Genomic DNA, 23120 nt, shown 5'->3' with positions numbered 1-23120 from the left:
ATGCAACAAAAAGAGTAGTATCCAGATTTGTAAAAAATAGTATTTCATAATTGTTCTTACCTCTTGGCATGATTCTATAAACTCGTCAATGGTTACAACACCATCCTTGTTTTTGTCCATTTTCTGTAAAACAAAATAAAAGCAATCTTAGTGATATTCATACTTTTTGTTCTGAAAATCTAGTAGAAAAATATACAACTGAAGTGCGTGCGAATCTCTGATTACTATGTCCAATCCGAAAAAAAACAGTATTGCCATGCTTATCATCTTATCAGATGTAGAATGACATCTAGCAGTCGATTTCCGTCTTTTTTAGTGCACGTTCGTCTATGACCATGTGTCAGCACAAACCATTGAGACAAAAAAAATCCAATTACTTTAAATTAAATACATTATGATTTATTACTGTAAAATCATAATATGCCTTTGCTAACATGTTTAAAGCTGGAAATTTAATGGGAAATTTAGGCACAGTATAGAAAGGTTTATGAGAATACAGTGATGTTCTGCAATATGCAAGATGCATCCAGGTCAAAGAGACTCAACGCCAAAATTAAATATTATTTATCCTACCGATTCATTTCATTCTCATTATTCTAACCATTGCAGATGAGGATACATGTCTGGTTACATAGTGTTGTTATCGGAGAAGTTCCTTTATTTTATAATTTTGCTCTTGCCATCCTTTTTTTTCAGTTTCCATACTTTCCTCAGAAATGCTGCAACTGTACACTTCCAGATTTTGATGAGTTAATCTCCTTTTCTTCATCTCTCTCATTTTCCTACCCCAGGCCCTCTCATAAAATCCTATTGTATTTATTGCATTGAACATTTTATATCGAGCATAGCAAAGAAACATGTAATTGGCTCTCTGTCACCCCTTTGCAGCGACTATATTGGTCTTCATATAGTTTACCTTATATTTCTGATTAGGGCATTAGGGCATTAAATTCTGTTTTCATAAAATGCCTTATTTTCTCTCGGTCCATTTGGCTACATGGACAGCCATCTGGAAGGAAGGCCTCCTTCAGTGGAATTGGGTATGGTTTGCACTTTAGCAATTTAGATTGCATAACCACGTCACTGCGATTCCGCATACTGAATACATTACTTTACTTTACTCCTTTTGGCCACAGTTTTTGTTTCAGTGGTAACACCTAATTTTGGTTCACCAGATCTTCAGCAGCAGCTCCTCTGCTCAGGTGGAGGAGCATCGCCCCCCCCTGCTGAGTGCCAGGCAGCAGACAGAAACGTGAAAAATAAAATGACAATAAAACCATTTTATTATCATTTTATTTTTATTTCTGCTGCATGGAGTCAAGTCTGGGCGGGGCGGGTCCAAGATAGGTGTAAGGAGAGGAGTAGTGCACACTGTAAAGTATGCATAACGGTTTGGCCGGCTGTCTAGGGCCCTCCAAACCGTCATGCGCACTTTGATCTCTCTCCAACCGAGCTGTGTTGTATAGCAGGGTAAAGTAGAGGCACAGGCTGCTAGGACCTGAGCGAGCATTAAACAAGGCAAATCACAGTGCTGCTTTCATGAGAGTGGTACAAAAGGGGGTGGTGATGGACGGAGCATCAAACACTCACACCCAGTCAACAGATCTGGATTTGCATATGACCATGTCTGAACTGGGGTGGCAGAGTGGGCTAAAGAACGGTGATGGATTAAACCCAGATCTGTTGACTGGGTGTGAGTGTTTAATTGGTTCAGATGCTCCGTCCATCACCACCTCTTTTGTACCGCTTTGTTCGCCATAAGTTGGCAGGGTATGCTCAGACGTGAGTCCCTTGCTCACTTTGCCACTGGATTCAAGCAAGCCGGGCTGAAGACGGCTAAAATGCCAGAAACCGGTCCTCAGAAGATTGTTTCCGGTCCAGGGAAGGCATGGCTTGGCAGTTCACGCTGGACTGTTCCCATGAGGTACAGGGTCAGATAGAACGGTGATGGATTAAACCCAGATCTGTTGACTGGGTGTGAGTGTTTGATTGATTCAGATGCTCCGTCCATCACCACCCTCTTTTGTACCGCTTTCATGAGAGCAGCATCTTGATTAGCGTCTAGGAGCCTGTGCAGGGACCCTGAGCAGAAGAATGCCCGGACAACAGCTGGCTGCGCTGCAGCAGTGTTGTGTAGTTCCTATATATTCCTATACAGAATCTGCACGTTCGAATAACATAAACTGTGGGTTTGGTGGCAGACTGGTTCCGAGCACCCCTACCGAGAATGTTAACATTTGCATTAGCTAGCTCACAGTGCCACTAGAATCTCCTGTTATCTGGGAGAGAATAGTTTCTGGCAACCTCAGAACATGACAACCCTGATCCCTCAGATTCGTGGAAACAATGTACTACCTTGCGCTCAGTCACTCGTGCTCACTTATTCAGTCTCAGAGAGTTTACACAGAAGAAACAGTCTGGCATGTTACAATAAGAATTTATTGCACAGTTGTTCTTCTAGGTAAAATAGATGTGCTACAACAACTGTTAGACAGTAGCAGATACATATGATCAGCAGCACAGTGAATATAAAAAGATAGTACAGTTCTACCCTCTTGCAATAATCATATATATATATACATGAATATAAAATGCATTATAAAAATAAAGCATATACTACTATGATGCCTGTCTAGATGTACCTAAGTGTACCTAGCATGTGAGTGGTTGTGAAGCCAAGAATCCCTCTAGGATTTAGTCTAACCCCATGACCTGAAGTCGGAGAATGGGGGATCCCGTCCTGGTCTCGAGTTGGACAGCCCCGAGGGATGTGCTAGACTACTGTCAGCTGGAGCGACTGCATACAGGAGCCTCAGTGTCTCTGGTCAGTGTGTCAGCTGTAAGTATCGGTCTCCTCTAGCTAACACTAGTAAAATGGGCTGTATTTATACAGAAATTATTTAGGGTGCCTTTGTCCCTTGTTTCTTGTATTAGTCATTGTTGGATTTGAGGCTGACGTATTGGATGAACCTTGTACGTAGATATTATGCAGGTGGTGTAGCAGCTGCCTGGTTTCCAAGAACCATTATGAATATTCATTTAGAGTCTATTGATGAAGTTATAGGACGCTATTGTGCAGGGAAAACCCTCCTTCTGCACCCAGGACTAGAACTAGGTAAAGGTTCAATCCTAAAAGGCTTGTTACTGTGTAGTGTAAGGGAGGTAATGTAGGTGAAGGTGTATGATATTACCTGGCTCTATATTAGGGTACCTATATGGAACATAACAGCAGGTAAGTGTTTTTTTTATTTATTATATTCCCCTATCCTTAACCCCTCCCCCTTTGCCCCGCCCACCAGTTCTTATGAAAGGGAGCCCCGACTGCCCAGCATAGGTCCACAACTCTTCTCTTTTCTTCTCACTCTTGGCCCTCTCTGTCGCCTGGAGGAGCGACTCATGATGAACTCTCTAACCACTTTACAGATGTCCAGGTCCTACAGTATAGCTAACAGATGGAGACAACTGGAGTTTCAGTAGGCCATTCCATGATTCAGTGCTATGTGAGACTAGGCCTCTTAGCTTGAGTACCCCCAATTTCGATGATTTCCCAAATTCCAACTGATTTCCCTTATAAATGTCACTACTTCTCATGTGGTTATTACAGCCATCTCTATTGTCTGTATAATGGGCATCTGCCAGCCTTCTTCACTGGTTACAAATAGACATAGGTTTATAACTCCGGATGATGAAGAGCTATTTGTAGGGCCCACAGATACTCTAACCGTGTGTCCTTTCACTGAAAGTAAATTAAAACAGAGCTAAAAGTCTTCCAAAATGAGAATGAAGGGCCACATGTTAAGGTCTTTGTGAATGGGAAGCGGCCCAATCTGCATTTGCAATAGAAAGAGGAGGACTTTTCGGAGTTTTATTCCCAAGCATTAAAAAAGCATGCCCCTCATTGTGAGCACAGTGAAAAGCTAGAACAATTGAAAGAGAAAGCGAGAAGGATTGAAAAGATCTACTGGGGAGCAGAGGAGATGCCTAGAAGGATGGTTTGCTATAGAAAACACCTGTGGTACAAATACAAAAAAACATTTAATATGATGTGCGTCTTCTCTACGAATCAATGAACTGACTAGCAATGAAAATACATAATCACTCACTTATTGCGCTCTATTACAAGTCTGGCGGCAACATTATAAAGAGAACCGAGATGAGTCAAAAGACATTTGGTATATTGCTCTACATAGTCAATGTTTTGAACCTCTACGACCTCTTTCGGACAAGTGAGAGATAGTATAGAAATCTTTGAGTGTGCAGGAGACTAAAGAAACTTGGGAAACTGATGATTCTTTGCAATCACGATGAGGGATGAATCAAAAAACATCTCACGTTGTAGAACTTGGCAACAGGCTTGGGGTAGAAGCCAGGAAACTTGACCACCAGGTTTCCAACCCTGTGGAGTGCGGCCACCCGGTATCATGATCATGGTCTTATCTGGGTTCCAAGGTGTTTTTGGACACAAAAACTGTATCAGCGCGCATGACATCTGAAAAGAATAGCCACAGTGTCCCTATCCAGTTCCAAGATCAAGTGTTTGTCATCTGTAGAAGCAAAATGAATGGATCCGTTGTGATTTTTGACGTGGCTATGTTGCCAGAAAGCTTTATCCGGACCCGAGTCCTAGTGTAGAATGACATGATGGCTCTCAATAGACCGGGGAGGAGTTTTCAATTCTTGAGATTCTGCCAGAGTATGTTGTGGACTTCTACATCAAATGCCACGGAGTAGTCGATAAAACAGGACAAAGACTGGCAAGATATTTTGTGTAACTGGTTGATGGGCTATATAGGAGAGGGCCACAATGTTGGCGACTTTTAATCCTTCCTCTCAGAATACCATTTGATGGAGTGACAACAAGCCTTCGTCTGATGCTCATTTGGCTAGGTCTTTTATATAGTACTGGCATAGGCTTTCCTGTGGATTGGCTGGAGTACCCGCCCCCCCAGGAATCTGGGACATCTCCATGTAATTTACACTCTGCGTACAGCGAGGCGAGGACTGATGCCCAAAACTGAGGGTCTTCTGTGAATAAGGATACAGGCAGGCCATTTGGCCTGGAGCCCTGTCGATTTGAATGTTTTTAAAAACCTTGACTACCTCCTGATTGTCCGGTGCCAGATGTTCCGAATTCATGGTTGGTATTGATTCAATCATGTTCATTGCGTTTTGTGGGGAAAAGGGTGTAGATTTATTGTTGGTGGTCTCATTGTATAGGCTCATAACATGGGCTACTCATTTTTCTGCTGGTATTGAGTTATCCTTTTTGCTCTTCCCAAGGCATAAGATGTTAACATGGTGCCAAAATTGTTGGTGTTTATTGCTTGCTATTAGATCGAAGCTTTTAATCCATTCGGCCTTGTGTTTTGTTGTTTCATGCCCCCATACCCGTTGTTTAAGATTTTTTGTGGCCTTTGCTAGCAGCTTCATTGAGGTGGTTGTTCTTAGTCTGTTATTTGCCCTTGATGCTGCCTTTAATTTCTGGTCGATTCTTTTGATAGCCTACACAAATACCAAGGTGTGGTTTGTTGTCATTGTAGTGTTGTGTTGGCTGTTCCCTAGTAAAAGGGAGTACAGTTTGAAAACCAGTGGGGACCAGCCTTTGGTGACATCAGGGTTTTGTGACATGGTTGGCCAGCCCTCCCATTGGCTGTTCCATCACTCCATTTTAGTTGTGTTTGAGGGTGACCAATTTATCCTGCGTCGGAGTTTGGAATTTTCCCTGCCTTTAGCTTTTTCCATTGCACAAAGTAGTTTGTGGTTCCCTGCATATAGAGTCAGCTGAACTGTCAGGGAAGCATGATCGCTCTCTGCCCTTTGGTGAACCTGAAAGTCCAGGGGGGCTTCACTCAGACCCTGGATCAGAAATATATAATCAATTGTAGTTTGATTATTGAAGGATTGAGAATAGCTTTTCAATTGGTTTGTATTTTTTGGTGTCGTCTTTGCTGACTCCAACTTATATGTCTTTAAAAAGATGTTAAATCTCGGAGTCATTTCACTGGGACTCCTAGAGCTTATAGCATCCTTGCCCAAATTGTGCATGCTAATGTCTCCCAGGATGAATATTTCAGAGGCTGGGTGGTTTCTGATACGTTTTTCCAGATGAGCAATCAGCTTTTCTGTTTTTTCCAAAGTACTATTGTCATGGGAGTTGAAATTGATGTTGATGATTAACATTGACAGAATGTTTATGTCAACTCTATAGCCCTCAATGAATCCAGCTTGTAGTGTTTCTGAGTTGGATGTTATGTATGATATGCATAATTTTATTGAGTGCTTAGTGTATATTGATACCCCTCCTGATGGCATTCCGAGTCAATGGGTCTTTTGGAGTGTTTATGATATTCTGCAAAACTTGGTAGGAGTGTTGGTGTTTGAGACCATGTCTCTTGAAGGCAGCCAATGTCTGCTTCATTCAGGAATGAGAGTGTAGAATGGCTCTGTTGGATCTCAGTGATTCCGGCAACAATCCAAGTTAATATTTTGGTAGTTTCTGTCTTAAACTTCATTCTCCCCACTGCAGTGTGATCAGTGCTGGGAATATTTCAATCTCTCACTGTTTAGGTTGCAGGCAATCCGGGCTCCAGTCATTTGAAGGATTCAGAGCTGTACTCTGATGCATTATTGACCTTCAATCTCCTACTGGTGCTTCTGGCCGAGATTGAATATCAAAATTTGTGTAACTTAGGTTCGCTTTGCTGCTCATTGTTCCTTTTAAGTTCTCTTACTTTATGCTGTTTATTAGGTGGACATCATGTTGTTTTTTTTTTTTTTTAAGAAAATAGGGATATTTTTCCCTTTCCATAATTTGGACTGTTAGCCCCCAGTTCGCGAAATGCTCTTTATCCTGTATCACCTTTTTATTGTTCAGGCCCAAACAGGCCATATTTATTTTCTGGAACACAGCGTAAGCCTACAACCTCCTGCTGAGGCCGGCCGCGTTTGCAATGGTTCTTGTGTTTGCGCGTCGACTTGAGCCGGCTCGGAGCTTTAACACAGCGCCATGCCTACAACTCTCTCCCTCGAGAGAGAGAGAGAGAGAGCCGGCCGCGTGGCTTACGGGGGAGTAATATAGAAGCTCATCACACGCAAGCATATGCCCGCTATGCATGGGAGGTAGGTGGCAGGCAACTAGCCCAACTGTAATAAACAGCCCAACAGGGCTCAACCGTCCCAGAGCGAGACGAAGGCCAGAGTGGCAAGTAGGAAAAGAGGGAGTAGTCGGAGTATGAAAATCTGAGTGCAGGGAGAAGAAAGGAAAAAAGGGATGGTGGCTGTGGGTGGCATGTCAGGAGGTAGAGTGGGGGGGCGTGCGCGGCGGCGCGGGAACATCACTCAAAGGCACAGTCTGGCGGGATCCGCAGGGATAAGGGCGTCCTCAATGAGGTGTAATGTGCGCAACCTAGGGGGCATGTATCGCGCATATTGTACAGAGCAAAGGTATCGCACTAGGGGTTTCCAAACTGCTGTAAAGCGTGTGTCTCTCGCCTGTAACCTTGCCGTGAGCAGTTCCAGCGCCAGTACCTGCCAGAGGCGTACAAACCAGGATGCTATGGGCGGCGCCTCGGTCCGTTTCCAGTGTAAGGCTATCAGCTGTTTGGCCGTGCCAAGCATGTGAAGTGTGAGTATCCAGTCGCTACGGGTAAGTGCCTTGAGTGTGCTAGGGTGTATGCCGAGCAGTATTGTGGACATTTCTTCAGGTATGGGGAAACCCAGCACCCCTCTGATATGGCTAAGTACCTCCTTCCAAAATATTGTCAAAGTTGGGCATGCCCACCATATATGCACAAAGTCACCAGTCGCAGAGCTACATCTCCAGCACGTCGGCGAGACCCTAGGGAACATTTTGCTAAGGCGTAGCGGGGTGTAGTACCATTGGGTGAGTAATTTATAGGCGTTTTCCTGCTGCGGGACACTACAGTTGATTTTGGGTATATCGCGCCACAGCCTGCTCCACTGGGTAGGCTCAATATCCGCGCCTGTCGCCAGCTGCCATTGCTTCTGGTATGGGTGTGCGGGAGTTGACTTAGGGTGTTGAAGTATGTGATATATTTGCGAGTTTAGCCTCTTCAGCCCCCCGAGAGAACGCGCCAGCTTTTCAAAAGGTGTGAAGGCCCTGGCGGCCGCCTGGTATACTTCGTCGCCCGTGATCCAGTGACGTAGCTGGGTGTGCTGGAAACCAGCCGACAGTGGGAGTTGGAACTCCTCTTTGCAGTCCTCCCAGGTCTTGGGTGAGCCCCCGAGGAAAAGGTCCCCAATGACTCTGCAGTCTCCCTGCATCCATTTGTCGAACGCATGGGTATGGTGGGCCGGAGGGAATTGCGAGTGTCCCGCTATCGGCGTGTGCGGAGAAGGGAACGTTGTGAGGCCCCTAGATACAGCAACATTGTCCCAGATGTCTAGGACCGTTTTCGTGGGGACTGCCATGTACGCACTCCTGGAGCGCGCTGCCCGCGGAAGCCACAGTAGATCCCAAATGGAGCGTCCCGTGACCGCCCGGTCCATGTGGAACCAGTGCTTGTCACTTGCACGCGCACCCCACTCTACTACGAAGCGTAGGTGCGCCGCCCAGTAGTAATGAACCAAGTTGGGACACGCCAGGCCGCCCCTGTCCCTCGGCTCCATAAGGATCTTCTGCGAGAAGCGGGGGCGTTTCCCGCCCCAGACGAAAGAAGTGATCTCTCGCTGGAGGCTCCGGATGCAGTGAAGTGGAATCGGGGTGGGCAGACACTGAAAGACATATAAAATTTTCGGCAGGATCGACATTTTGACCGCGTTCAGACGCCCCAGCCATGAGATCATCAGAGGCCTCCACCTCCGGAGGTCCTCCAGCACCGCTTTACGACACTCTGCCCAGTTGACCGAGGACCAGGATTCTAAGTGGGGGGTTAGTGTGAGGCCCAGGTATTTGATTTGGCTTTCCGCCCACTGGTAGGGCACCGCTTCCTTCAGGGGTGGAATCTCATCCGCGGGTATAGTAAGGTTGAGCGCCCAGGACTTGGAGTGATTTATTTTAAGGCCAGATGCCCGCTCATACAGACAAAGAACCTCATGAAGCGCTGGTAGGGATTCACTGGGGTGTGTGAGAGTGAGGATCAAGTCATCAGCAAAAAGCGCCACTTTGTTGTCTCTCCCCCCATGGGCTATGCCATGTATTCTGTGGTAGCGTCGTATCATTGCCGCTAGCGGTTCCACCGCAAGGGCGAACAAGAGCGGCGAGAGTGGGCCCCCCTGTCTCGTACCTCTATGTATCTGCAGCGGCTGTGTTAGTTGGCCGTTCACTCTGACCCTGGCCAGCTGCCCAAGGTACGGGGCCATAATGCTAGTTATCTTCCTAGGACCTAGGCCAAGCTTCTGGAGCACTTCTCTCAGGAAGGTCCAATCCACCCGGTCGAAGGCCTTCTCCGCGTCAAGCGAGAGAAGGCACGCCGGGATGTCCCAGCGCCTTGTCTTGCCCACCAGGTGCGCCAGCCGGCGTACATTATCAGCCCCATGTCGGTCCCTAATGAAGCCCACCTGGTCAGGGTCCACAAGTCCCGGCATGTAAGGGTCCAGTCGCTTGGCCAGTATCTTGGTATAGATCTTTAGGTCAGTATTTAGGAGCGCGATAGGCCTGTAGGAGGCACAAAGCGCAGGGTCTTTCCCAGGTTTTGGGATCAGCGCAATTTCCGCCATTCCCATGTCGGAGGACGGACCAGTCGTGGCAGAGAAAGAGTGATAGAGCCTAAGCAGGTAGGGACGGAGCTGGGCTTGAAACACTTGGTAGAAGGTTAGCGGGAGGCCATCCGGCCCTGGGGTTTTCCCGGTGGGGAGTTCTTTAATGGCCGCCGAAACCTCCTCATCCTGTATGGGCTCCTCAAGCTCCGCTGCACATGCCGGTGGTAACGGAGAACGCTCGTAGGTGTCAAGGACAGCTGCTGCTCGCGCTTCCTGCGATGTGGGTGCCCCCGCGTACAAAGAGGTATAATAAGCCACGAAGGCATCCTGCTTTGTTCTCTCCATGACGGCTGTGGTGCCATCCTGACAGTGGATTTTAGCGATATGGGCTCTAGCTACTCTGGCTCTCAGCCGTCTTGCCAACATATGCCCCACCTTATCTCCACCCTCCTAATATTTCTGCTTCAGCGTTAGTAGGGAGTGCTCCGCCTTGTTATTTCGGAGAAGGCGCAGTTGCCCCCTGAGGTTAGCCAGCTCCCTTCTGGACGCCAGGGAAGATCGGTTCCTGTCCCGTGCCTCCGCCTGCTTGAGTTCGCCAGCAAGCTTAGTCTCCAGCTTGTGGGCCTCCCGCCGCCTTGCTATCGCTAGGGACGTGATATGGCCCCGTATGGTGGCCTTGAAGGCGTCCCACACTACCGGGAGGGGCGTCTCCGGTCGATCGTTAATGGTGAAGTACGAGTCTATGGCTTCACGGATGCTATTCACATCCTCTGGGTCCCGGAGGATACCGGGCGGGAGGGTCCAGCGTCGCTCCCGAGGGCCGCGCGCCAGAGGGTCCTGCAACGTAAGTTCCACATGCGCGTGATCCGACAACGAGATGTCTGAGATGACAGCCTGCAGCGTGTCCCGGGCAAGATCTAGGGAGGTGAAAATGTGGTCGATGCGCGAGTAAGTTCGGTGGGAGTGGGAATAAAAAGTGTAGTCCCGGACCCCTGGGTTGTTATAGCGCCACGCGTCGACCAGTCCCAGATCCGTGATCTGAGTCTTGAGCGTAGAGGACATCGCGCCCGCGCCGCTGTATGCGTTCTCCCCGCGATCTATATCAGGGTCCCACACTAGATTAAAGTCCCCACCCAGTATTGTATGCGGTTCATCAGACTTGAAGTGATCTCTCAAGAGCGACTGGAGATATTTGTCCTGCGACTGGTTGGGTGCGTATACATTACCTAGGGTGAACTGTATCCCCCCCACCTGCACCGTGGCCCGGATGAAGCGCCCATCACTGCTCTTGTATGGTTTGGTGGGCCCCCGCCTGCAACCAGCCCTACACAGGATTGCCTCCCCCGCCGTTTTGGTGTCAGCCGATGCCCAAAATTGTGTGGGGTATCTGGGGTGTGCCATGCGCCTAGTGTCTCCCCACAGGAGATGTGTCTCCTGTAGGAATATGATGTCAGTGGAGTGATGGAGAAGGTAGCGCCACACCTGGCTCCGTTTGTTGGGGGAGTTCAGCCCTTTGACATTGAGCGACAGGATCTTCAGGGGCCTGGGAGCATTCACCGCCATAACACTAGGGGGGATGGCGCCGCCTTAACACTCAACACCCTCCACCCCGCATGGTTGGGAACAATCACCTCCCTCCACCACCACTGCTGCAGTTCCGTGTGCGCATCCGCAAGAGCCTCAGGACCATCACCCCACCAAAGGGTAGAAGGGGGGACAGGATAGGGACAGTTCAGGAGAAAAGTAGGAAGAGTAGACAGAGTAGGAAAACAAAGAGAACAAAGACAGTAAAGAACAACAGCGGGCAAACAGGGCCCTAGCACAATGTCCCATGTACCGGACATCCTCTACCCGAGGGTTTGGATGATCACAGGAATGTCACTTCCTATGGGACAGAATGAGTGGGGTTCTGCTGAGGATAAAGGTCCCAGTAGCCTCGGAGCCCATCCGCCCCGCTGATCAGGACGGATTCGGGGGCAGGCGAGTCTAACGTGTCTCAGAAATGGGGGAGGCAGAATAAATTGTACAAGAGTACCTGGGTTCAGCGACGGGAAGCAAGTCTCTGTAGCAAAAGGCCGCAAGGACGCTTCCTCACAATCACCTGGAGGTGGTCAACAGCATTTCAAGGCGTCGCACGTCCGTGGCTGCATGCCTGGAGCAGAAGGCCGCGGGGGATGTCCCTCGCGAGCACCCGATGGAGCATCGATCAGGAAAGTACACTGGTCCCACGCTACCTCAGGTGAGGCTCAGCAATATCGGTCCCCATGAAGATGTGTGACCGCTTATAGGCCGCACAAGGTCGAGAGTCCCTGCTCACCAAGCAGGGCTGAGTCGTGTCGCATCAGGTCATGAAGTAACCGTTCCAGCGTCTAGTCTGGGGAGGCCGCAAGGGGGCCCCCCCCCCCACGATCACCCCGAGGAGGCCAGGCGCGTCCGGTGAAGCCTCACCCGACACTCGCAGTATGAGACCGCAGGGGGGAGCACCCCGTAAGGTCACCGCGGGGGGGCCCAGCGTGACTAGCGCCGCCGCACCCAATCCGCCGGGTGGGATGCCAGTAGCACTCAAAAGTCCATGGACTCAGCTCACGGGGTGTGAGGCTGCGATGTTTGACCATCACGATCACCTTCCAGAGATCGGATGTGCTCGATGATGTCGTGTTTGGCCTGCGAAGCGGAGCGTTCATCCATTGGGGGCGTGCGACGCCGCCTGCTCACCCTGGTCCATTCCGGGCGGATTGGGGTCCATTCTTGTTTCCTGGGGCGGGAGGGGCTGTGTGCCGGGGACTCTGAAAGCTTGAGTAGCTGTGCCGCTTCAAGATAGGACCGGATAACTCGGCGCTTGTCCTCCCATCGGAATATGAGGGCGAAGGGGTGTCCCCACTGATAGGGGATGTTGAGTGATCGCAGCTTGTCTGTTACCGGGCGGAAGACCTTCCTCCTGTGGAGGGTGTTGGGGGCAAGGTCTTGGAAGATCTGAATCTTGTGCCCCCGGTAGCGGAGATCCGGTTTATCTCTTGACGCCTTCAAGATGGCTTCCTTCTCTGCGAAGTAGTGCACACGGGTCAGGATATCCGGGATGAGCCCCTGCCTACCCCCGGCTCCGTAGACCCGGTGGACGCGATCCAGCAGCAGCGGGGGTGCATCTTCATTGCCCCACACCTCGTGTAGGAGCTGCGCGACGTAGGTCATGATGTCCGTCCCTTCCTCGTCGAGTGGCACGCCCCGAATGCAGAGGTTGTTGCGCCGGCCCCTGTTCTCAAGGTCTTCCTGCTTGACCTGAAGCTCTATATTTTGTTCTTCTAGGGCTGTCACTCTCTGCCACAATTGCTCGAGGTCTTCCGTTCGGGTATCCACAACTTTTTCAAGGCTATCAACTCTGTCCCCCAGTTCCGTTACCTCCTTGCGCATCTCCTTCACACACGAGTGTACTTCTGTGCGCAGGGACCCAATTTCAGATTTGAGGTCCGCCATAAAGGATGACATGAAGGCCTGCGTCACCGGCGGGGAGTCACTCCCAGGGCGCGGTAGCTCCTCGACCGAAGCAGTCGCTCCCGTCTTGCCCCACATGGCGACCACTGAGGTATCCTTCGGCGCCGCCGCCTTGTCAGTCTTGCCCCCTCTTCCTCGTGTCATCTCTGATCCGGAGCGGGGCTCCCAGGTACTTGCGGTGTCAAGGCAGGCACAGGGCCAAGCCGGGTCCCCTCCGGAGCGTCGCCACCCAGGGCCCGCCAGTGGCTAACGCAGACGTCTTGGTGACCCCTTCACCCTCCCGCGCTCACCGAGGCACTGCAGTCTGTCCAAAGGTCCGGGGCTTCAAGGGGCACCTCACCGCTGTGCACCCGGGCTAGGTTCAGGTCCCCAATGCGCAGCAATCCACTGGGAGGCAGGTCAGAGGTAGGGGCAGTGCATAGGTCGCAGCAGGCACAAGGCCAGAGGATCCTCTTCCCGTGGCTGGGACCTGCAATGGTCATTGGCACACACCCCAAAGCGGTGGGCGCAAGGCACAGGGCGCAGGCGCCTGCAGGCGTGGGTTACAGGGCCTCTCACCTCGTGGCGTGGATGCAGGGAAGGCGCTCACTGCAGGGGATGGGGCGAGCGTGGGGCAGACCCCCAGCGGCCAAACAGACAGGCGCCGGTCAAGGAGCCCCCCCAGTGCAGGGCGGGGCGGGGGGCAGCAGAAACGGTGCGCTCGGTGAGTCAGGTGCAGCACCGGAGACCACCGCGGACCCAAGAAGACGCCGCCATCTTGGGGTCAGGCAAGCCAGGCCGACCCCGGCCAGCCGCGGGAGCCTCTGTAGGGTTGCTCTCCTACTGGGTAAGCTGAGGCGTCGGGTGGATGGGTCTCCCCTCCTCGCTGCTGCGCAAGATGCACCCGCCGGTGTGGAAGCCTGAGTGCAGCTCCCGGAATCAGGCTAGGACACGGCGAGCAGGCGGCGCCATCTTGGGTCCCAGGCAACGTCCGGGCACGCTCCACAAGAGTCTGAAGAGATGTTGGCCTGCAGACCACTACAGGCGAGCAATCGCAAAAAGCGGGGCAGCCCAGCCCCCGATGCTACCTCCTGGGTCTTCGCGCTGGGTCCGCCTCTCCGGTAGCAGGCGCCAACACACCAGCCAGACCACCGCGTCCAGTGCGGCCCAGCGCCTCGTGGGGAGCCGCGGTCTGGCCCCGCGCGTCTGGCCGGCCTGCTTGGAATTCCGGTCCGGCCGCTCCTCCCGCCGGGGGACTCCGGAGCGTCTCCCGGTCGCTTGGGTGGCGCAGGGCTCACCAGTCTCCAGGCGCCGTCACCGGAAACCCTGTGCTGTGGTTCGGCACCGTCGTCAGGCCGAAGGGCGCCTCCCTGCAAGCTGCCGTCAGGGCTTTTCAGCAGCCCGCCCGGGAGAAGACAAGATGGCGATGAAGGTTGCGCTCGCCGCCCGGGGCCCTGCAGGGTCTCCAAGCCAGCTCCCAGGTCAGTAGCGCGCCCACCAGCAACCACGCTAGCGTCTGTGACCCCTCAGGAGTTAGGGGGTCCCTTCATAGCCCCCGAAACACCGCTATAATCGCTCATAAAAGCAGCGGGGCTACGGAGCTCTCATAGGGCACGTCCGCTCACATTCGTGTCCAAGCCACGCCCCCCCTGTATCACCTTTTTTAACAGGCTTGCATCTCGCCATGTTATAATTTTTGATTGTTTTGCTTTATCCAGGCCTCATAAGTCAAATTGTACACTTGTTACTAAATGATAGTGAAGTGATGTACTGCAGGAGTTTCAGTATGTTGGATTGGTTGAGAATGTCAGACATACCCCTGGATGCGTACTGTGGGATATCATTTTTTGTGACACAGCCGCGTTGTCTGCATTGGGGCTGCCTTTTTCATGTGACTGGGAGCAGTCCTCTGGTTGGGACTGTTGAGGAGCCCACCTTATGGCCGTGCCAAATGCATGTCCCTCCGTTGACCTATTTTTTATGGGGTTGAAATTGTCTCAATGGTGACTCCTTCTGCTGGGCACTATTATTGCGTGTTTTGAGTGTTTTTATATGTTATACAGGTTTTGCACCTCACAGATTGCTGCTCTACCAGATTTCTCATCTGGGCTGTGGGAGAATTTATCTAGGGGCCATCTGGCTTTGCCCTCATTATGGGCTCGTTGCGGAGGTAAAGATTATTCAATTTGTAGTTTGAGACGTTTGATTGAGGTGAGAGTAATTGTGTATTATAGACCTTAGCACTTGTCTAGTGTTAGCTAAAATCTTCACTACCTAGAAATTATTTGCAATGCCTTTTCCGGGTATGTCAATTTGCAGTGCACAAGGAATTAATTGGGGCCCCTTGAATTTTGAAGTGGCGTTTGTCTGAAGTTTATCTGTGGTGCTTAATTATTCTGAGTGTAAAAGACTTTTCATGGGGTGGCTGCGCTCAGACTACAGATAGTGCTGCTGGGGAAGGGGAGATAGTGGTGGGGGGAGCAAATGCCGGACACCCAAGCCGCACTCTAACCTAGTGGGGCCGCTTCAGTGAGTCTGGGCTCAACCCAATGTGGGACTACTAAGCGACAACCATACAGAACCTCTGCTTGCCTCTCTGCCTCTCCCACATGTAGTCTCTAACGGGCTGCACAACAAAATACCTAATTGCGTCTTTTCCTCCTCCTGTGTCCAACACTGGGCTAGACCGGGCTATTGGTTTTTGGCTGGTTAAATCATTGGGTTGTCACCCCCCTGTTTACCACCTCCACCTCCTCTGGGAGTTTTCTGTAGCCTAGGGGTGAGATCATGTGGCCTTCGAAGCCCCAGCCAGGTTTCCTGTGATGGGGATTTCGAAGTTATGCTCTCCTTCTGCCTCTCTGTGACACAGCACTCACACCATTCACTGATTGGTATGCGGGGTAGCAGGTAGTGGGAGGTAGTGACAGGTAGCTGATCGGGCCACAGCCCCAGTCAGTCTCGTTACTCTGGATTTGTCCTGGGGAGTCCACGCCGTTTGTCTGTCGGATGGAGATTACACGATTCTTGGTTACTGCCTTAGATGTTTGATGATCTTGCAAACTCTAGCAACTCTGTCATATCCGATACCCTTCTGAATTAGGGATAAAGATTGAAATATTCCAGGAATCTATTGTGTTATATATCCACAATGATGTATACTAGACAATTTAACAGAATGTCAAAAAGAAATTGAATTTAGCCTTGAGAAAGCCCTGGCGCAAATGGCCACAGAGTGCGAAACACGTGTCGGCTGTCTTTGTTCAATTCTGTATCAATAAAATTCAATTTTTTCTAAAACTGGACCAACCCCATTTTTTGAGTGGAAATCTGAACCAATGATTACAGGATTCAACCTTTAAACAATACGTATATAAAACTGGAAAACATACTGTCCTTTTTCTAAAAACAGCCTCAGTCAGTGCCTGCGCTGCACAGCTGCAAAGCTGCCCTCAGGCAACTCATGCCACTTTAGTTCTTCCGCCAACCAGACAAATGGGGCAATTGCCTAAACCTTCCTCTTTTATACATATAAGCCACCCCAGTGGTAACCCCTAGACAACCCATAGGGCAGGGTGCATTGTAATTAAAAAGTTGGACATGTACTTTTAAGTTTCACATGTCCTGGTAGTGAACAATTGTTAGATTTGTTGTTCACTATTTTAAGGTCTACCCTTCCCATAGGATAACACTGTGTTACCTTATTACCTTTACTAAGTGCTAACTTTTGATTGCAAACAGGCAAACGTTTTATGTTTGATGTCTGAGGAATTGTAATTAAAAATCCTCTTCAATGGAAAAAGTAGGTAGGAATGCCATGTTTACACTCAAATGAATTGTAATTCAAAATCCTCTTTAGTGATGTAGTCAGATTTTAAGTCGCTGAACTGAAAATGACACTTTTAGAAAGTTGCCATATTCTTTTCCTAAGAATTTGGTGCTTTCAGACTGTGTCCTGGGTCACATGAATGTGTGCAGTTGACAGTTGGCCTTTGTGTATTCCTCCCAGACAGTGTGACGAAGGGAGACTAGGTGTTGGTGGGGTGTGCCATCCTGCCTGCATAGAAGGGGCAAAGCTGTTACCTTCCCACTTAAATTTCAAAGAAGCTGTCTTCAGCACACTCACAAAGAACATAACACCAATCTATTGTCACCCTTGACCTCTTGGAACCTGGGCAGAAGAGGAAGGAAAATCCAGAACTAGATATGGGGGAAAGTCTAGATGTTTCTACTACTTCAAAGGCTGGCATCAGGTATAACTATTGGACCCTCAGACCAACTCTTCAGTTCAGTCCTGGACCTGTGGATGACCCCTAGAAGGACTGCCTTGTACTTTACAGTACTGCCCTGCCCTGCTGCTGAGGTCTGCTTTGTACCACAGACAGCTGCCCTACTGCAACCAGAGGACTGCCATGTTGCTTGAAGCATGACTTGTACCCCTAGAGGACTGCCATGCTGTTTGAGTCCAGCCTTGCTGCTTGATCTCAGGACTACCAGAGTGACTCTAAGTGTCAGGTGGCTGACCTTATGTTCTGAGCTACAGGGACACAGCAAGCTCCAGTGGTCTCCCTGCAATTGCCCAGCTAACCTGCTGCAACTGGGCCTAACTGGACCTGCTTGAACCCTGCTGGTCTCAGCTGGAGTGAGTTCCTGATCCCCAAGAGGTACCTTCCCAGGTCCTGGATCCTTGGCTGGCATCATCTGAACTCCTCCTGTAAAGAAAGGGGGAATCATAAAGTTTTGGGCTCTTCGTGACCACAAACTGGCCCATTCGTGCTGAGATCATGCCAACCATGACAATCACCAGCACGAAGCTGCAGTGAACCAGACTCTTCATGCCACTGTGACTGACAGCTGTGACCATCAGCATGAGATCTGCACTTTGAGCTACATGATGACAGCACGCAGTTACCTTCGCAGCCTCCTCCACCGTGAACTGGACTTCTCACGCCAGACTTTGAGAACGTAACTTTTTCATGGGGACTAACCTGTTCTCTGTATCTGGCCTGTGCTCCATCGCAACTGGCCTGAATTGTGACTATCTCCCCGGTCTAGCACCACAAGATGCTTGTGACTGGCACTTTGTGTTTTTAGGCTATATACTTACCGAAATCTTTGAAATTGTATTTCTCCAGTTCTACTGATTGGATTCTTGTCATTTTGGTCACAGATTATTGAATAATATTTTCTTTATGTTTCTAAATTGGTGTGGGATTTTTATTGTGTTATGTTTTCACTTTATTGCTAGTTGTGTTATGCATAACTACTTGCCTCTAAGTTAACCCTGACTACTTTTGTGCCAGGCTACCAGAAGGTTATGCACAGGTTAATTTGGTGACTTTTATGGCTCACTCCAGGATGCTCCTTTTGGAGTGGCAGTCAGCGTTTTATAAATACCGCATTAAATTACTCTCACAAGGATTGTGGTTGTTGCATGAGAAGGGTTTCCACCCGCCTCAACCATTAAGCCAATTCCCTGCTAACAGTAAGATCTTAAGGGCATGATGGATTTGCAAGTTTGCAAGATACAGGAAAGGCCTTGTTACTGGAATTGGAAGCAAGAATGATTGTGGCCTGAATTTGAGCCACTCAGACCTCAGACACAGCAGGGGTCATTGGGGCCTAAGTGGAAAATCTTGGTGCTGGGACGGCAATTTTTATGCCAGCCTCTCTTTGGTCTTGTACTGCCAGATTTAAGAATGTATAGCGCAGGAGTGTACGGAGTCTTAGACAAGCCCTACCAAGTGTGCCAGGGTCCTTGACTGGCTCAAGAAAGCTTCAATTTAATGGTCTCAAAATGTAAGATTGAACTTTGCATCAGAGGATTGTATAACTACTATTGAATATCAACCCACAGAATATTATGGTATCAAGAATATTGAGGACAGAATATTGAGGAACAAAAGATCAAAAGGTTAGTGCATATATGGACTTATATATAAACTATTTCTAACTCAACGTCTTCCTAACTTGAAGATATATGTACTGCATAGGTACATATATGTGGACTTAGGTACAGAAAATCTAGACATACCATTTGCTAAAATCGTTGCAATATTTTAACATACAGAATTTTAAATGTGATGTCTACTACAAATATCAAAAAGGGAATTAAAAGAGAGATGTGATCAGGAGTCAAGGAGTAGGGACTTGAATTGATTAAAGTTTAAGAACTCTACCATCCTCCTTAGAGAATCCTGGCAAAATGCTATAACATGTTCATTCTTGTTCAATATAGCAACCCCAGAAATGTGATTGGTTATTTAAACATTTTGTGTGGAGGTTGAATCCAGCATCTGAATTGGCTGAGTGAAAGTTTAATGTCAGGATGCTGACTGGAATTGTACTTGTAGCTTAGATATGTCCTGTTCACAAGTACATGTAATAATCCACTATTTACACTTTTTATCTTTTAGCTGTTATTTATTTGAAACAATTTTTAAGAAATAAGCAAATGTTTGAAGAAAGGTTGTGATACGACTTGTGTTTAACAAGCAATTGGTTTTCATGCACCTTGGGCGGTGGTAAGGTTTCTATTGGCTTTAAATGGAGTAGATGGATGTCAAAGTAATGTTTAAGTTCATTTATAGGAAAGTGTACTCCAATATAGTTTAACAAACCTTGTGGTTTAAATAAACTTCTTTTTTACTACTAACCTGTATATCTTGAATTACTTTCACACCAAAATAATGACTGGGGCTGGGCTCTTTTTCTGAACCATGCCTGTCACTCCACTCATGCCTCCATCATACTGTCTCAGAGATACATTGGCCCAGGATTCATCTCCCCTATTTTCCAAAATTTTACTTTAGCAGAGGACAGAGAATTTGTGGAACTGGATGCAGCAGGAAGGCTTGGCATGTTTTAGGAAAGTGGAGAGGATGTTAATACTGAATTCAGGTTAGGCGTAAAAAGATTGGGGAGCTCAGAGTAGGAGACAAAGCATTTTGAAACAGAAGCGCCGTGCCAGTGCAAGTGCCTGCACTCACCAGTTCCCCACACTAGCCCCTTCTTCTTGAATATGGTTTGAAAATGTTACTGGCCATGTACTACCCCTTATCTCTCCTTAGGGATCAACTCTTGTTTCTCTCTAAGAGCTTTTCTACACCTCCCTTAGCTTTAACAAGCCAAGACTACTGCCTGAAACCCATCCATGCAAGTCAACAATAAAGAGAGGTCAGCAATTTACATGGTGAAGATACCCAGCCTCACACCAGCCACTTTTTTCCATCACATATGGTTCATTGTGCAGATCTGTGTGCAAACCTTGCCCACTTATGGACACAGGGTGCCTAATTCACCCTGTTCGCTGAATTCTGTAAAGCAATGAACATCACTGATCAAACAGAGTCATAGCACCATGCTTTGGTAATGTTTTAACTGTGAGGCTAAACCACTTGCCTAAAGACATCACAGTTTCTGGAAAACTAACGGCTGGGCCAAAATATTTATTACAACATATTGGTGATATAGATTTTTGTTTGTTTGTCAGGGAATCATTTATCAGTTGTGCTGGGGCAAGCATGTGTGCTTTCAAAATTGTCTCTGTGGGGGTTATTACTACCCTTGAGCAACAATAGACATTTTTTGAGACATGTTTGAGGATACCCAGAGGTAAGAGCAGGGCTCCTAGCAGAGAAGGGTACCATTTAGGTGACTCTCTACATTTTCAACCTGTTTTTGTTTCCATACTCATGCATCATGTGAAACAGGAGCATGTCTAACATACTTTGGGGCATTGTGTTCTAGTGCTTGAAAAGGAGGAAGAGAATCTATCTGGGGCTGAGGGCATAGCAACCATGAATTGTGTGGCACTCTCAGTGCTTCTTTTAATCTGTGGAATCACTCCTTGCACCCCTCCCCCCCCCCCACACTCTTTTACCAGTCGACCACTAACCACTCTGTTGAGGGTTTTGTATCTATAAAAACCTTTTGTTAAGTTTATTAAACATCTTTTATGTTGTGGTTGTTAGTGATTGGGGAACTTCCAATATGTATTCTTCATGTGTTTGGTTTTTATGGTGTGAAGTCTTACATGCTCTCTATAATTGCTTTATCATTGGGCTATGAGACTTACATTATTCGGGTTGTCAGATAATTCCTGAACTTGGCACTAGGAAAATGGCTATTGTGCACTACATTTTCCAAAACTATCAGCAAGTGGTGGTTGTTGTTCAGATGCAGCAGCATGGCCTGTTTGATATGGCAATACACTTGGTTTGTCAATGGGGTGGTAGCCAGCTCAAGATCTAAAGACAGCTCAGCTCAGAGCTCTTTGTTGGCATCATTTGACTTCATCTACTGGACCCTGGTCTGTCAGTGCTTAGGCTTGTACATGCATTAATTGATTGTTGCAATAAGAACTTATCAGTCTTAGGTCTTAGACGGTTCAAATGCACAACATGATGAAATTGTAAAATAAATGCGACCAAAGACTACCAAAGTATAGTCTCTCAGGCTTGCGGAGGACATTATGCCTGTCACCCTGATGGACTACAGTCTGCATAATTTAGAGGTCACTGACGGCCAAGCTGTGATCTTTGTACATTGATAGGACCCACCATCAGGTTGGTTCCTATCAAGGTACAAAGAAAAAGGTGGACAGCCACTGTCAGTTTTGATTGCGATTGACCAACTTTAACAAAGTTTTTGTGCTAAAAAAAAAACTCCCAAAGAGGAAATAGGTTATTAAAAAATAACTGCCACACTATGGTAGGGCATAATTATTTGATGTTTCTGTTCCCACCAAAAATAGGGTGAATGGCATATTGTCCTTCTGTTGACTGAGCCAACGGGGCTCTACCAATAGAAAGCTGACAATCCGCTCATCTCTAAATGAGGAATGCGGACCAATGGTTTGGCTGACACTGTACTATGTCATGTTTGTGAAGGAGTACCCTGACCACCAAACTCTAAATCTGGTCCACGTTTTGTATCCAACCTATTTTGCTCCCTTCTCCCTTGCAAAGGCATAAACTATGCGGGCCATGTATATGGACATAACCAACAGCATTTAAATTATCGCTCTTTTCACCTTGGCAGCACTCTACGTTTGAGCATCTCACTTGTTCTAGTGTAAAAGTGGCATAGTGCATAAGAAATAGTTTGGTGTACAGGTTGCAACAGTAATAAGGTGAACCAAATGTTCAGTTCACAAGGTGAGCAGCCAATAATGTGCATTAATAGGCATATTTTGCCCTCTTGCACATATCAGTCTGAGGTCAAACAAGACCTGTCATTTTATATAAAATTCCCATTGTTAGGGGTAGTAAAAATTTAGATGAAAAATGCCCGGCGGATGATGGAGATGATATGCTGTGAAGATGATATGCAAAGCCTGCAAGATGGGGTTTGAGGGAGAGGAGGACTCCACATGGGAGTTCCAGGACTGGGAGCATTGTGGGAGAGATGTTGAAGTGTGGGTGGTATATGGTTATCACAGTGGTCTCCACTGTGAAACGGCAAATATACCCCAAAGGCAGATTTAAAATGAAACGTAATAACACAGAAGTCCACATATAAAAGGGCAGGCAACTGTTGTCCAGAACCTAATGTCAGTGCATTTATTCTGAATGGATCAAATTCCCTCCCAATACAGTTTGAATTCCTTGAAGACGTTAAAAAAATAAATAAAAAATCATGTGTCTTTGCAAATATAGTATTACATTTTCAAAACTGAAAATTCTGCTAAGCTTTATATTTTTACACAAAAAAAATGTTTTTGTCGTCCACCCAGAATTTATGAAGTTAACACTGAATCAGAACAAAGGAACATGCATATTTTACCTGAAAGAATACATCCACATGTTGTTTCGGGGCGTCCTCCTTGAGAACAGGGTAAGTGTATTTTCCCATCATGTCATAAATCGCTTTAACAATATCCATCATTTCCTAACGGGGGCGAGAGAAACAGAGATCTTGCATCATTTAAAAAGCACATGCGTTTGTTTTTTGGGTGAATCTATTAACAGTCACACCTTCATGAGAAACCACAC

General features: G+C 48.0%; 1 protein-coding gene across 1 annotated transcript in view; it reads right to left on the bottom strand.

Moving 5' to 3' along the window:
- Positions 1–23120, bottom strand: part of KCNIP1 (potassium voltage-gated channel interacting protein 1) — a 1655018-nt gene that overhangs the window by 7552 nt on the left and 1624346 nt on the right. Inside the window, exons 7-8 of the mRNA XM_086931430.1 lie at positions 22912–23016; positions 61–123 (exon numbers count right to left, since the gene is read on the bottom strand). Of these exons, the coding sequence (XP_086787556.1) occupies positions 61–123; positions 22912–23016 (168 nt within the window). The remainder of the gene's footprint in view (positions 1–60; positions 124–22911; positions 23017–23120) is intronic.

Source organism: Lissotriton vulgaris, chromosome 7 (assembly GCF_964263255.1).
Source record: "Lissotriton vulgaris chromosome 7, aLisVul1.2, whole genome shotgun sequence".
NCBI lineage: Eukaryota > Metazoa > Chordata > Amphibia > Caudata > Salamandridae > Lissotriton > Lissotriton vulgaris.
The sequence above is the reverse complement of the archived record's forward strand: the minus strand, read 5'-3'. Positions and strand labels throughout refer to the sequence as shown.